Source organism: Stigmatopora argus, chromosome 10 (genome assembly GCF_051989625.1).
Source record: "Stigmatopora argus isolate UIUO_Sarg chromosome 10, RoL_Sarg_1.0, whole genome shotgun sequence".
NCBI classification, from domain to species: domain Eukaryota; kingdom Metazoa; phylum Chordata; class Actinopteri; order Syngnathiformes; family Syngnathidae; genus Stigmatopora; species Stigmatopora argus.
In genome coordinates, this window is record NC_135396.1 from 15,770,001 (window position 1) to 15,786,825 (window position 16,825).

Below are 16,825 nucleotides of genomic sequence, written 5' to 3' on the forward strand. Positions count from 1 at the left end.
TGCAGATTTCTCTCACAAAGCTATTTTCCAGACGGACTTTTCGAGAAAAAAATGGACATCATTGAGAAAGGGTGGTCAACTCCGAAGCTAGCAAGCCTGTTACAGCCGGGAAAATGGTGTGTGCGGCACTTTCAGTGTGCTAACTTAGCTCCACAAGCAAATAGTATATTGTTGTTTTGATTTAAAGCCATTTTAAAAACGGACTATGCCAGAAATATGACAGGACAGGCTCGACTTTCATCATTAGCTTCGATGGCGATAGGAAAGAAGGAAGAAAGAAACGAGGATGGATATTGTATAAAAAGGATTTTCGGTGAGTAAAATGGCTATATTCCTAAATAATATTTCAATTGTGGGCCAAGTTCTGATATCTGAAAAGCTCCAGTGTTTGTATTTAACCACAAAATGCTGCTAGGAAGTGAATTTTACCCCAGTTTAATTTTTGGCGTTTCACCATTGACGTCCATCGCTGTCTTTTCCCGGGAAAAATCACCCCCATGGCCTGGTTGTAATGTCTCAAAAGCTCCAGTATTTATATTCAATCAATAAATGATGCTAGGAAGTAGATTTTACCTAATTTTAGTATTTTAGTGCATTTTTTGTCATTTCACGTATGGACGTATCGATGTTCATCGCTGTCTTTTTACCGGGGAAATGATACTCCGGGCACGGTTCTGATGTCTAAAAAGCTCCAGTATTTGTATTTAATCAATAAATGCTGTTTTCGGCTGGATTTTACCCCACTTTCGGGCAATGTTTGCCCGTACGCCATTGACGTTCATTGCTGTCTTTTCCCGCGAAAATCACCCCCTGCCCTGGTTTTAATGTCTGAAAAGCTCCAGTATTTGTATTTAATCATGAAATGCTGCTAGGAAGTGGATTTTACCCCATTTTTGTGCATCAATTTATTGCTTATTTTTTATGTGTTGCAGCTGTAGCTGCAGTAGAGGTTTTATAGCCATGAAATAGTTTTTGAGGGTTGGATTGATATATATACATACATAGATATATATGTGTATATATGTATGTATATATATATATATATATATGTATATATATGTATATATATGTATGTATATATACATATGTATGTATATATATATATGTATATATGTCTGTGTGTATATATATATATATATATATATATATATATATATATATATATAATGTAAAGCGGTTCTTGTAGATCAAGTTATCTCTGAAATACTTGTCATTTTTTCATTAAAAGATGTGAAAATAACCTCACTGACAACTATTTTAATGCGAAACTTTTATTTTTTTCAAATTTCTTCCCATGGAAAGAGGTCTCAATTGCATCTTTTCCAGATTGATCTGTGTAACATATTCATAGTGGAAATATGGAGCAATCAATTTGGTGTGCAACATCCACTGAGTGAACCCAAATTGATTTTTTTCTAAAGTTCTATTGCTAACTCAACTGGTTTGCATTTTCGTCTGCAGTATCAATACCCCTGTTCATTTTCTACTCATTTATATTAGATTTTCAATCATTTTTCCTTCTTTATATATGTAAATCAATTCCGGTCCCGAACATAACAATAACTAAATAAATAATCCACTATTTAGCTTTGCTTTATTATGAGGCCTACATTTCATTTACAGTCGTACCTCGTCACACGACCGCTCGTCATACGACATGCTCGTGGTACGACGAAAATTTCGATCGAATAATTCGCTCGCGATACAGTTAAAATTTCGAGATGCGACCAAGCCAGGTGGCCATGACATGAGAGGCTGTTTATCATTGTAGTCTTTTTTTCCCGCATCTCTTTCGTGTATAACAATATCTACGAGCACTGAACGATTAATTCAGACAAGTTTCTCCTACGCATCGACCAGGAAACGCACAACGCGCATGCGTGGGCAAAAAGAGGGTTTTCTGGGTAATGAAGTATACTCGTGCACACAACGCCGTTGGCAATGGCACTCTTTCTCAAAATAAAACTTCATTACCCACAATCAATATGTGGCTAAGTTATTATTATCTAATACGAGGAGTATTATATTACTTCTCGTTCGCTGCTCATAAGAACATCCAGCGGCACTGGCTTACAATTCCCTCTTTGTAATATTTCTGGTCGCAACTCTCTCTCATAGGCGCCGTTCAAAGTGGTTGCGACCAGAGCTATTACAACGAGGGAGTTGCGAGCCGGTGCCCCTGATGTTCTTATGAGCAGCGGAGCGATCGCTAATATGTACTACAAGACTATTTCTCGTTGGCAAGTGGTCGTGGGTTATCCTATTGTGAGGACATGTGTGTGCATCATTTTCGGAATATTTTGAAGGGAATACGTAGTACAACAGCAAACAGCCCATCGATAGCGAACGTGAGGGTGGAGGCGTGGCAAACAACTAACCCGAAGAGAACGAAGGTAAAAAAAAAAAGATTAAAACAAAATTAGAATTCAGTTTTGTGTAAAGTTGCATTAAACGTATGTTTGAGTGTGTCTGTATATATTAATCCAAGTTAATTTAAATCTGTTTGTTCCGTTTACGAGTGCGTTGTCGTGGAAAAATTATGTATTGTTATGCTGAAAGACCCAGCCACGTCTCCTCTTCAATGTCCTTGCTGATGGAAGGAGATTTTCACTCAAAATTTCTCGATACATGGCCTCATTCATTCTTTCCTTTACACAGATCAGTCGTCCTGGTCCCTTTGCAGAAAAAACTGCCCCAAAGCATGATGTTTCCACCCCCATGCTTCAGTAGGTACGGTGTTCTTCGGATGCAAACACGAGAACCTTTGTTTCTACCAAAAAGTTCTATTTTGGTTTCATCTGACCATACCACATTCTCCCAGTCCTCTTCTGGGTCATCCAAATGCTCTCTAGTGAACCACAGACGGGCCTGGATTTGTACTGGCTTCAGCAGGGGGACACGTCTGGCAGTGCAGGATTTGAGTCCCTGATGGCGCATTGTGTTACTGATAGTAGCTTTTGTTGCTGTGATCCCAGCTCTCTGTAGTTAATTCACTAGGTCCCCCGTTCTTGTTATCATTTTGATGGCACTGGGTGAGATCTTGCATGGAGCCCCAGATCGAGGGAGACTATCAGTGGTCTTCTATGTCTTCCATTTTCTAATAAGTGCTCCCACAGTTGATTTCTTTATACCAAGTGCTTTACCTATTGCAGATTCAGTCTTCCCAGCCTGGTGCAGGTCTAAAATTTTGACTCTGGTGTCCTTCGACAGCTCTTTGGTGTTGGCCCTAGTGGAGTTTGGAGTGTGAGAGACTGAGATTGTGGACAGGTGTCTTTTATATCGATAATGAGTTAAAACAGATGCTATTAATACAGGTAACGAGTGGAGACCTCGTTAGAAGTTAGACCTCTTTGACAGCCAGAAATCTTGCTTGTTTGTAGGTGACCAAATACTTATTTTCCACTCTAATTTGGAAATAAATTCTTTAAAAATCAAACAATGTGATTTTCTGGGGGGGGGTTCCACATTCTATCTCTCATGGTTGAGGTTTACCCATGTTGACAATTAGAGGCCTCTCTAATCTTTTCATGTAAGAGAACTTGCACAATTGGTGGTTGACTAAATACTTATTTGCCCCACTGTATTTCATACAAAATTGGTATATATGTATCATTTTTAAAGGACTTAAGGAGTAGTATTAAAGATAATGGATTGACTTGTGCTAATTCAATGTAAAATATGCTGTTATTTACGAAAAATCCAAGTTACTCAACCACTTCTGGAACGAATTAATTTCGTAAGTAGAGGTAATACACACAGTATTACCAATTAGTGATACATGCTTACATTATTTTAGACTGACATAATGCTTCACCATCATTTGTTAAATGTTGACGAGGTTTTAGAGGGCTTTGTATGAGAACCTTGCGAGGTAGGAAGAATAGATTAATCAAATGGAAAATTGTAATTGATAGCAAGAGGAGAGCAACCAAAGGGGCAGGATCGCAAAGAACAATCATCACATCGCTTCTCCATTTCTCCTAATATAACTCACTGTTGCACATTCAAATGGTTGATTAGTGCGTAAATGCACCAAGTCAATGGTCACAGATGCTCAGTATCCAATATTTTACACACACACACACACACACACGCACACACACACATTCTTTGTCCTTTCACTCGATCCCTATTAAAGACGATGATGTGATGCCACACCTGAAAGAAGAGCCATTCTTCAGGCTAGATGAAGGACACAGGGTTAATTGGGTTTCCATGGAGGAGTCTCTACTGTTGTCTTGCAGGGGGGTGTCTTTGTCCAGTTTTTGTTAAAACGGGCAGACATATACGTTAGAAGTGGGAATCATTGGCTTGAGGCATTTTGTGTCAATTGAGAGATCTGCCATTGATACGTTTGTATCTGCTGCCCTTACTGAAGATTCCAGTTGAATTGCTTTTCCATCCCAACTTTAGCCTACATCTATTATTTTTAGGTGTTCGTGGGGAACAGGTGGTTTGGAATCACGTTTTTTTTCTTCTTTTAGAGAACATCAGGTGTGCCACAGGGAATTGTCTAAGTGGACGTAATTGCATCAACGGCAATTATTCGATCACTACAAATCTCTCATTGTCAGCGATACACTAAATTGCAGGCATTAAAACCTGTTGTAATTCAGACAACATAATGATAGCTTTGTGTTCAACTACTGAATGCTCATGATTCAGTGCCATTGATGGCGCTGGACGTCTAATCCATTTTGACTAGGAAGGCAAATGAACATACAATCCTCGTTCATTTTTATCTTATAGAACAGGGGTGGGCGAACTATTCCAGAAAGGACCGCAGTGGTTGCGGGTTTTCGTTCCAACCTATAAGAGGAAACCTTTCCACCAATCTGGTATCTTAGAAGTGCAATCAGTGGATTGCAGTCAGTTGCTTCTTGTTTCAGCAGAAACCTCAGTGGTTAAACTGTTTGTGTTGGATCGGTTGAAACAAAAACCTGCACCCACAGCGGCCCTCGGGGACTGGTTTGCCCACCTTTGTTGTAGAACTACAGCAAGAAATTCAAACAGAATATACAGTATATTTTGTGGATTTTTAATTGCCAATTTGTAGCATTGCAGTGGAATCACAGACATCTTTCTATCCCTCTCACAAACATCAATACACACTGATCCATTATTAAATGACTATCTATTGCTGTGCACACCGTATACACACTTAATGATTTGCCTTGGCCAAACAAATGTCCCGTGGGAGCTAATGCGAGGCCTCAGTGAGTGGAAACATTCACTTAGGAAAGATGAGATACTGAACCTTCAGTTTAGCAAACAGATGAAGGATGAACCCTTTCGTTTTTTCTTGGGCTAGTGAAACCTTGTATTGGCAAGGAAGAGGTATAATGTAATAAATTCAGATTCAGAAATGTATCGCCTTATAACATGGATGGTTGAAGTGGTAAATACATTTATGTCCTAACGCTTGGGTACAATCGTTTTAGGGGACAATAAAAGAAGTAGTGAATAGGAGAAAAAATATAAAATGACGAACAATATACAGACGCTCCCCTACTTACGAACAACGGTACATACGAACATGTCTGCAAATTGCGTTTAAGTCGAAAAATGTTCGTAAGTCCAATTTTGTATTTTTTTCCCGAGTAGTGCTTCTTTCCGCCGCTAATACGCCTGGCGCTGTGAGGGCTCAGCTCACCCAGCATCTACCTTATTCGTTGCAATGCGGAAGTGCGTGAACGTATCTCCAGTGAGCAAAGAACCTTTTTCATTTGTATCATTAAATATCTCGTGCATCCATTATTGAATATGGTTGGTAAAAAGTGAAAGGCTTCTATTGAGGGAGTTGCAAGGAAGAGGCAAGCCATTTCATTTGAAACGAGTGGCAATAATAACGAAGCTTGATGCGCGTGAGAGTGGTGAAATGGTGAGCGTTTCACGGGCATACAACTTGAATCGTTCGACCGTCAGTACCATTTATAAACAGAAAGATCGAGCAGCAGGACCCAAATATTGAACGTTGCACAAAGTTTGCAAATCAATTGAATGATGCCATACAGTGCTACCGCATCATTTATGATGAAAAAAAGAAGAAAACTGTGCAATCGTCGTTAGATCGCTTCTTTTGGCCAGTTTCTAATACATAAATCTCTCTCTCTATATATACAGTACTGTACATATTCTCTCCATTTTATTAAATGTTTTTTTCAGTACAAACCAATGTGTGTTACTTATACAAGCCTTAAACATACAAATGCACTTATATAAACCTTCAATATACTTATATAGGCCTTAAACATAAATTACAATACAAAATATAGCACTGAATCAACTTACAAACAAATTCAACTTATGAACAATCGCTCGGAACCTAACTCGTTCGTAAGTAGGGGAGCGTCTGTAGATGTATCCCGGGTTCTTGTTGCCTCACAATGCTGCCTTTTTGTATTCAATCGGAACAAATTGTCAAGTTCTTCAAGACCTTGACTTGGACAAGATTTTGAACAAAATCACTACAGGAAAAACTTATGCACAAGAACTGTGACTTGGTGTGAAATTAGTAATACAGTATAGAGTATTATGTTTCACATTATTCATTGTCATGATGCTCACGAGGAAGTTTTTCTACTAATATATTTGAATGCAATTTTTCTCACGGCTTTAATGTTTCCATCATAACTTTACACATCTTAATTAACATTTTGAGATTACACAGTTTCTCTATGCAGGCAAACATTGACGTAGACAAACTTTGCACACCATATGTAAACAGACAAAGGATGTCTCTCCCTTAATTCACTTAAAAATATTCAATATACTAATACATTCCCATCACTCTTCCCTCAAACATACACATACACGCACACACACACAAGGAAATTTCTGTTAGGATGTTTTTGCAGCTGAAAGGGGAAGACGAATACGTAGGGCAAGTTCAAAAAGGTCGGAAGTCAAACAGGCCAGGGGAATGTTTACTGCGAGAGTATATTTTAATTTTTAGTTTACAATCTTGCGCAGCATGAAAGCATCGTGTGCGCAACTTTTTTGCAGGCATGGGTTTGTATAGAGGGAATCATAAAGATGAAGGAACCAGAATAAACAGAAGCTTGAGCATTGTAATCCTTTTTCCATCTATTTATTTTCTGCTTATCTTCACGAGGGTGATCTTACCTCTTGAATCTGTACGTGGTTTAATAATATCACCACAGAGCAAAATATAAAACAAGTGTAAGTCAGGTGTTTGGAAATAATGTCCTTAATGGAGTTATAAATGGAAGAAACATTAGTCTTTATTTTATCTCGAGTGATAGAAATGGCAAACTTGGGTATTTCAGTGGACAAGAATATGACATTCTCACCCGCTCCACAAAAAACAAGTAGAAACACATCGCATGCATACTGTTTGTACTAATAATAGATTCATCCATAATTAATGCAACACAATTTGATTATAGAGCCATTTGACGCTAAATGAGAATCTAATGGGAGCATTGTAATGAAGTTATAGGATGTTCCAGGAAGTGTGAGGACACACACGCACACATTCTTTCTTTTTCATTGATTGCACTGAGGTTTGAAATGACTGTTTACTGCTGCTACCATTTACATAACAGAGTTCTCATGCAAATGAAGGGGAAAGAGCATGAGCTCTCATATTCTGTACACAGGGCAAGTATGCTGTAAATCCCTTCGAAAATAAAAACCTGCTCTCATTGTTCCGAACAGATTTCCCCTGGAGATGCTATTATACCCTGATCTGAGATTATTCAGGATTTTGCCATGAGATACCTCAAGGTCAAAAGGGAAAACTTTATTCATTAAATAAAAGAAATAGATCAAATGCAAGAGACTTATGAAAGTGAAAAGGGGATGTTTTTAATGGGAAATGTTAAGCACACTTGAAAATCTTGCAAAAACCGTCATCCCCACACAGCACTGCAAGGTCTCCACCACAAACCTTTAATTTGCATGGATCAACAATAATCCCCAACCCTGTTCATCTCTTTTCTACCCAGGCTACCCTAATGGAAAATATCAGAGCCAGGGAGCACACTCAGATTACCGCTCTTCTGCGGTAGAAGCTTCTGGAAGAGATTGTCACGCCTCAAATAACTAAACATGTGATCCTCTTTGCCCATGGATAATCAATGGAAACTAAACAAGCAACCATCACCAAAAAAGTACATGGAAAAAAAGATCAATTTGGCTCCAAGGACAAGGGCTCGGCATGGGAGAGACAAATGAAATGGGATGCATGAATGAGTGATAAAATCTGCCTTGTGGGGTAGAGGTTCAGTCGCCTGACTTTGGTGCGGGCAGGCGCGGGCTCGATTTCCGTTGGTGGCGGTATGGTTGGGAGTGCAAATGGTTGTTTGTCTCTCTGTGTGGCCTACGACTGACCGGCGACCAGTCTAGGGTGTAGTCTGCCTTTTTCCCAAAGACTGCTGGGTTAGGCTCCAGCAACCCCTGCAACATTTTCGAGGATGGGCATTATGCAAGATGAATGAATGAATGAGTGATGGGAAGGAGAGGAGCATGGTGGGAGACAGATTTATTGAACACCAATTAATGAAAGGCCAGTTCACATCCAGTACTAGCCTGCATAGAGGGTTGTAGTATAAGTGTCAATAAGACAGATGAAGGCCTATCATGCAGGGATACACAGAAAAGTGTCATTGTTAGTGTTGGCGGCGGGGTGGAAAATTTGAGGAGACACTACACAGCTTGGTTTTAAGTCCCTGGTTAGATTCATATGCAATTATATAGTACAATGGCAGATGCAATGATATAGTATAATTGCGTAACAAAAAGAAAAAAGAAAAAAAATGAACAAACACATACTGCCTGCTTTGTGTTAGCAGGAACATAAAGCCATTTACAATGAAACTAATATAATCATACTGTTGGCGAGTATAAGTATGGGCTGTATAAGGGTTACTGGTTCAATGTGATTTATACTCTGTTCGCTTGGGGGTGTCGGTTAGAACACAAGAGCCAGAGAGCAGAGTTGGGTTTTGTCTTTTAATCAAGAACTTGGATTGGATTGGATAACTTTATTCATCCCTTGTTCGGGAAATTTCGTTGTCACAGTAGCAAGAGGGTGAGGATGCATAAAAAGGAAAGGCATTATAGACATAAATAGATGGGTAATAAGTACGTTAATAAATAAATACATGAATAAATATATAAATAAATAAGTGTGTTGCTGATATATATATATATATATATATATATATATATATATATATATATATATATATATATACATATACATATACACATATGTGTACATATATATATATATAAGCATATATATATACATACATACACAGATGTACTTGCATGCATACGGTAGGTCTTAACACTCAGCCCTTTTTTTTGTTAAAGAGCCTGACAGCTGATGGGAGGAAGGATCTGCGGAAGCACTCCTTCCTGCAATGAGTGTGCAGCAGTGTATTGCTGAAAGAGCTTCGGAGTGACTCCACAGACTCATGCAGGGGGTGGGAGGTGCTGTGCATGATGGACATCATCCTGATCAGCATCCTCCGCTCTCCCAATTCCTCCACGAGTCCAAAAGACAGCCCAGAAGCTGGCCCTCCTGACCAGCTTATTCAACCTGTTCCTGTCCCTCTCCGTGCTCCCGCCTCCCCAACAGACCACTGCATAAAACACTGTAGATGCCACCACAGTGTCGTAAAAAGTCCTCAGCAGTGTCCTGCACTCTCCAAAGGACTGTAGACTCCTCAGTAGGTAGAAGCGGCTCTATACAGGGCATATATGTTGATGTAGAGGTGGTTTTGCCTACACCAGTCAACAAAGGCTGTGATGACGGTACACGGTCGATTGGTCGCCGGTCTTTTGGTCGCCGGTCTTTTGGTCGCCGATCTTTTGGTCGCCGATCTTTTGGTCGCCGATCTTTTGGTCGCCGGTCTTTTGGTCGCCCAGAAGGTAAGTGATAATTACCATTTAAATCGTTGCTCAAATTCCCTAAATACAAACTGCGAATTACTATTTAGTCACACTTAATGCCCTAGTAATTATTAAGCTAAAGAAAAGCTCCAAATTTCCCGGACTTTTATTGTTTTTTGTTGGAGAACTTGTTAAGACCCTGACGGACGTAGCTTCTTAAAGGGACAACGCATGTACATACAAACTCTTATACACTCACACGTGGGCTCAGTGAAACTGCTCATGGCCATTGTTGGCTTTTATTGATGCGTAGACCGTGTTGTTTTACCTTGTTTTGTCGCCGGTCTTTTGGTCGCCCGTTGTCGCGGTCGGGGCGACCAAAAGACCACGACCAAAAGACTGCGACCAAAAGACCGGCGACCAATCGACCGCACACGGTGATGACTCCCCTGTACTCCAGGTCGTTCCCGTCCGTCACTCGTCCAACAATAGTTGTGTCGTCAGAGGTGGTAGGTGTCTGTATTATGTTTGAAGTCTAATGTGTAGAGGGAGAAGAGGATTGGGGAGAGCACTGTGCCTTGTGGGGCCCCTGTGCTGCAAGCTACCACATCAGACGTACAGTCCTGGAGTCTCACATATTGTGGTCTGTCAGTGAGGAAGTCGATGATCCATGCGGCTAGGTGGTTCCTTACTCCAGCCTCTTCCAGTTTCCCTCAGTAGGACCGGCTGAATGGTGTTGAACGCACTGGAGAGGTCAAAAAACATCATTCTCAGTGTGCTTCCCGTGTTCTCCAGGTGTGAAAGAGACCTGTGCATAAGGTAGGTGGCAGCATCTTCCACACCAATGCCTGGATGATAGGCGAACTGCAGTGGGTCCAGCTCTGCATTCATCAGGGGGCTGAGGTGATTGAGGATGATCCTCTCCAATGTCTTGATCAGGTGAGAGGTTAATGCTACCGGCCTGAAGTGGTTTGGCTCCCTGGGGTTCGCAGTTTTTGGAACTGGGACCACACAGGAAGTTTTCCACAAGGCGGGGACCTTCTGCAGACTGAGGCTGAGGTTGAAAATTTGCAGAATCACTGCCAAGCTGATCCCCACAGTCTCTCAGTAGTCTGGAGCTGAGGCCGTCAGCTCTTCTTTAGCTGTTTTATCACATGATCGACAGTAATGCTGAGACCGGTGGAAGAGGGGGAGGGAGAGGAGGAAGAGAAAGAGGGTGGAGAGTTGCTTCTGGTCTGGGTGGTCAGGGGAGTGGGGGCAGGACTGAATCTGTTAAAGAACTGATTCAGTTCATTGGCCCACTCCCTGTCTCCGGACTCCGGGTCTCTCTCACTGTTGCCTTCATGGCCCCAAATGGTCCTCAAGCTCCTCCAGACCTCTTTGGTGTTGCCTCTCTTTGTTCTCTAGCTTCCTCCTGTATATGGTCTTTCCCTTCCTTATCTCTCTCTTCAGCTCCTTCTGGACCATTTACAGACTCTGTCTCCCCAGACCTAAAAGCCCTCTTCTTCTTGTTCAGGAGGGCCTTTAGATCCCTGGTGACCCACAGCTTATTGTTGGAGAAACAACGGACCTTCTTGGAGGGTACAATTATCTCAACACAGAAGTTAATAGAATCTGTGATGCAATGGGTCAAGCTTTCAATTTCTTTCCCATGTGAATTGCATAGCACCTCACAGTCAGTGGTCTCAAAACAGTCCCTCAGTATCATGCTGGTCTCCTCGGTCCATCTTTGTATGATCCTCGAGGTAGGTTTTATTTTTCTCAACATAGGGATGTAGGTGGGGATAAGATGGACCAGATTGTGGTCTGAGCGGCCCAGTGGGGGCAGGGGGACTGAGCTGTATGCCTCCTTTGTGTTGGCTGTTGGAATTATTGTAAATAAGTTATCCTGATTCTGGTATGACTGTCAAAATGTTAGTTAATAGAATTAGAGTGTCTTGAGCCCTGGGGGAGTTTCACCTTATTCAACAAAGAGGAACTACCCAGGGGTCTGCTCGCCTGTTTGAACCATTGTGTGAAGATTGCGGGGGATCGGGAAAGAGACTATAAAGATGTTATCTTAAAAGAGTATATGGTCATGATCAAAGAACCTTTTGTAACTGGGAGAGAACTCTCTCTCCTTTAATCAGCTTGAAACTTCCTGTAACTTGGACACTCCCAAAACACAATAAGAGACTTGGCGGGAGGAGACATCTTCAGAGTGTGTCAGAGGATTGTGACGCGAGCAGTCCCGAGAACCTCTCATTTTTAAATAAAATAACCTCAATTCTTTGTGTTCTTACTTCTTTCAGATTGGTGATACAAATGTCTGGTGTTTAAACCTAACATTGGCATACAGCAGGTCCAGAGTTTTTTGTTCCCTGGTGTGGCACTTCACATACTGAGTGAAGGTGGGGAGAGTAGAAGCCAAGGGAGCATGGTTAAAATCACCAGAGATAAGAAGGAGAGACTGGGGGTGTGACTGGAATATTTTGGGAATGTGAATTATTAAAGATGGCAGCGTGCACGGGTGCAGTGGCTCTTTGCTCTCCAGTTTGGTGTTTTGTTTTCTCAATCTTATCGTTATTTACTAACATCTGCGAGGCAAACTTTTTCTACAGTCGCCAGGATTTAATTACTCTCGTGAGGAGATGCGATATATCCATCACAACAGATTACCAACGGACCTACAATATCCCCGAGGACATCTAAAACCACCGGGATCTCTGTGGATAGTCAGCCCACTCAGAGTGCGACGGAGGCGGCGAAGGGAAAGAAAGCAAAAGCGCGGATGCTGGGCGGGCCTAGCTGCTAAGCTAAGAAATCAACCACACAGAGCACCGCTTCCGAGTATCTTCTTGACCAACGCCAGATCCATCACCCACAAAATGGACGATTTGGAACTTCAGCTTGCTACCAACAGCTTTGTCAGGAACTGCAACGTTATTTTCATCACGGAAACGTGGCTACACCCGAAAATCCCTGACGCCGCGGTATCGCTAGGTAGCCGGACGCTATTCCAAAATTATCGTTTGAAAGAATCAGGGAAAAGCAGGGGGGGTGACTATGTGTGTACATACACAACGAATGGTGCTGCAACAATAGGATCTTTAACACTCACTGCTCCCCGGATTTAGAGCTCTTGGAAGTACGCGCAGGCCCTTCTATCTACCTAGAGAGCTAACAATTGTCATTGTAATGGCTGTTAACATACCTGTCAACCTCTGCCGATAACTGCCCTTATAAATGATTGATTCCCCTTACAAACCCCCAAAAAACCTTACAAACACCGTACGAGTCGTACGGTGTTTGTAAGGTTTTTTGGGGGTTTGTAAGGGGAATCAATCATTTATAAGGGCAGTTATCGGCAGAGGTTGACAGGTATGTGTTTACATCCCACCGGATGCTAACGTTAGCACGGCACTTAGCCTCCGGCTAGCAACTGTAAACAAACAGCAGCTTGACCACCCTAATGGAGTCTTTATTGTCGCTGGTGACTTCAACAAAGCATGTTTAAAGACTTCTGCCTAAGTTTATACAGTACGTGAAGTGTCACACCAGAGGAGATAAAACTAGACCATGTTTATTCTAATATCAAACATGCTTATAGAGCCACACCCCTTCCTCACCTTGCTGGATCAGACCATCTCTGCCTGTCCCTCACCCCCTCATACACCCCACTCCGGAGGCTAACAAGGCCACAAATAAAGATAATAAAAACATGGCCCGAGGACGCCCTTTCTCAGCTGCAGGACTGTTTTTCCCGCAACAGTTGGGAACTTTTTGAACACCACAACCTCCAGGACTACACGGACACTGTACTTTCCTACATCAAAAACTGCACGGACAACGTCACTGTTAATAAACGGATACAGGTTTTTCCTAACCAAAAACCCTGGATGACCAGTGAGACACAAGCACTCATCAAATGCCGTAACACCGCCTTCAGGTCAGGGGACAAGGTACAATACAGCGCTGCCAGAGCAGAGCTGAAGAGAGGCATTAAAAAGGCCTAGGCAGCATATACAAGGTAAATTGAGGAGCACTTCACAGGAAATAACCCAAAGAAGATGTGGCAGGGAATACCACATATTACCAATTACAATGACAATAATGTGTCTGTTAACGCAAATACCTCACTAGCAGAGGAACTGAACCGTTTCTTTGCCTGCTTTGAGACTGACAAATCAGACCCATTCTCAACACATCCACCACCACCCTGCAGCAGTACACTGGAGCTTCAGGAACATGAAGTGAGACAGGTGCAGCGGACTGTGAACACCAGGAAGGCTGCTGGCTCTGACGGAGTACCTGGGAATATGCTCAAAGCCTGTGCTGACCAGCTGACTGGTGTTTTCACAAAGATCTTCAATTGTTCCCTGCAACAATCCATCATCCCATCCTGCCTGAAATCTCCACCATTATCTCTGTCCCTATAAAGCCAACCATTGACAGCCTGAATGATTATAGGCCTGTTGCACTTACGCCTGTGATCATGAAATGCTTTGAAAAGTTGGTCGCCCGCCATATCAGGGATACAATCCCTCCCTCAGTTGACCCTCACCAGTTTGGCTATTGAGCAAATAGGTCCACTGAGGACGCCATCGTCGTAGCTCTACACACAGCACTGAGACACTTGGAGCACCATGGGAACTACGTTAGGATGCTTTTCATTGACTATAGCTCAGCCTTCAACACTATAATACCGGACATTCTGGGTGACAAACTCTCCCACCTTGGACTATCCTCTTCCATCTGCTACTGGATTAAGAACTTCTTAACCAACCGTCCACAAACTGTTAGACTTGGTCCCCACCTCTCTTCCTCCATTACACTGAGCACTGGCTCCCCTCAAGGCTGTGTACTGAGTCCCCTTCTGTACTCCCTGCACACATACGACTCCACACCGACCCACGAGTCTAACTCTATCATGAAATTTGCTGATGACACCACTGTGGTTGGACTCATCTCAGGGAGAGATGAGTCTGCTTACAGAGATGAGGTCAACAAACTGTCTTTGTGGTGTTTGGTGAACAATCTCACTCTAAACACCACAAAAACTAAAGAAATAATCCTGGACTTTCGCAAACGCAGCACAGATCTGGCCCCACTCCTCATAAATGGAGTATGCGTAGACAGGGTCCAGTCCTTCAAATTCCTGGGGTCCACGCGGCGGACAAGCTCTCCTGGTCCACCAACACCACAGCAGTGGTGAAGAAGGCCCAGAAACGACTCCATTTCCTGAGGGTACTCAGGAGGAACAATTTGGACACTAAGCTTCTGGTAACCTTCTAAAGAGCCACTGTGGAGAGCATCCTGGCATACTGCATTACAGTGTGGTACGCTGGAAGCATGGCAGCAGACAGAAAGGCCATGCAGAGAGTGATCAAAACTGCCCAGAAGATCATCGGCTGCTCTCTGCCCTCACTGAATGACATTGGCAGCCCTCGCTACCTCAGCAGAGCCAGGAATATTGTCAGGGACCCATACCACCCTGGTCACAACCTGTTCCAGCTGCTGCCCTACCTCTGGCAGACGCTACAGGTCTCACAAAGTACGGATAAATAGACTTGAGGACAGTTTTCCCCCCACAGCCATCAGGACTCTGAACTTGCGTTAGCACAACACACAATCCCTTCTGTGCAATAACAATGTGCAATATCTTAGATTGTGCAATATTTTAGAATTTACCTAGCCGGGATGTGACTTTTTATACTTTTATATTACTTTTTTTTACTGGGAAAACGCACTTTGTGGAGTAGCACCACCAATTTCGTTATACGCAGCTGTGTATGATGACAATAAAGGCTTTTGATTTGATTTGAATCCCATTTCTAAAACAAATTCGAGGAAATTTGGAAATATGCTCTATTTGGCACTGGATGCCTGGAATCTTGGAATCGCTTCACATTATAAGGCGCCCTGTCTATTCCATGCTTCCACGCATGACGTCACCAAAGACGTAACACCGTCTCTTCATGTGCTGCGATTGGCTGGCCATCAATTCAGGGTGTCCCCCGCCTGGTGCCTGAAGTCCAGTGCGATAGGATCCTTACAAGGGTTGCTCTCCCTGCAACCCTTGTGAGGATAAGCGGTTTAGAAAATGAATATTTTTATTTTCATATTATTGATATCTGTATTGTTGTTGTTTTTTATGATAGATGTTAGCATGCTATTTCTTTGAAAGCACATCTTAATGAGCTCCAACCATCCAGGGCAAGTGTGTCAGCAGAGAAGCTCAAAATTCCTCTACACATCCCGTTCATCCAGCTATTCAGGAAGGATTCCGAGGCGCTCCCAGGCTAGCCTTGAGATATAGTCCCCGCAACATGTCCTAGGTTGGCCCTGCAGGCTCCTCCTAGTGTGATGTGCCCGGAACACCTCACTAGGGAGATGTCTGGGAGGTCTCCTAATCAAATGCTCAAACCACCTCATCTGGGTCTTCTTGATGTAGAGAAGCAGTTTTTCTACACCGAGCCCCTCCCTGATGACTGGAGACACTACAAATTACACGTTGCTCCTCTGCGGCGTCCAGCCAACTAAGCCGCCCAGAGGGCTCTATTTTTGGACAAGGGCAATAGTGTCCGGTGTAATGTCGCCGGGGCTCGCATTTCTGAAAAAAATCCACCTTCTCCAAGGCTCTCTGCCGTCCAGTTCACCGAGCAAGCTTCTATTTTCAAATAAGTGCCACGGCGCCCGCCGGAAGGTCACACAGGGCTCGCATTTCTGATAAAAATCCACCCTCACAGAGGCTCCCGGCCGCTCTGAAAGCTTTATTTTATAAAAATGATGGCCACCACCCACTACCCACTATTGTTTTTATTCTCAGTGCTGAGTTGAGTGACAGTCCCCTGTATTCTGCCATTTTCTTAGTAGCAAGCGGAAGACAGGGAAGACATTTTTATGAACTTTTTTATACTATATACAGTCATACTTCTACTTACGAATGCCTCTAGGTATGGAAATGCATTTCCTTATACAT

The 16,825-nt window shown here is 42.6% G+C and overlaps 2 protein-coding genes across 3 annotated transcripts in view; one reads left to right on the plus strand and one right to left on the minus strand.

The window, feature by feature from the left end:
- Window positions 1–11,055, plus strand: part of aasdhppt (aminoadipate-semialdehyde dehydrogenase-phosphopantetheinyl transferase) — a 29,834-nt gene extending 18,779 nt beyond the window's left edge. The window contains exons 7-8 of one of the 2 annotated variants that reach the window (XR_013303720.1): window positions 7,971–8,135; window positions 9,343–11,055. Coding sequence is in view for 1 of the 2 variants with exons in the window: in XM_077612395.1 (XP_077468521.1) it covers window positions 7,971–8,033 (63 nt within the window). In the remaining variant the exon portion in view is untranslated. Of the gene's footprint in view, window positions 1–7,970; window positions 8,881–9,342 lie in introns of those variants that run through there. The other variant, XM_077612395.1, reaches the window with a different exon arrangement.
- Window positions 1–16,825, minus strand: part of gucy1a2 (guanylate cyclase 1, soluble, alpha 2) — an 80,089-nt gene that overhangs the window by 3,894 nt on the left and 59,370 nt on the right. The window lies entirely within an intron of this gene.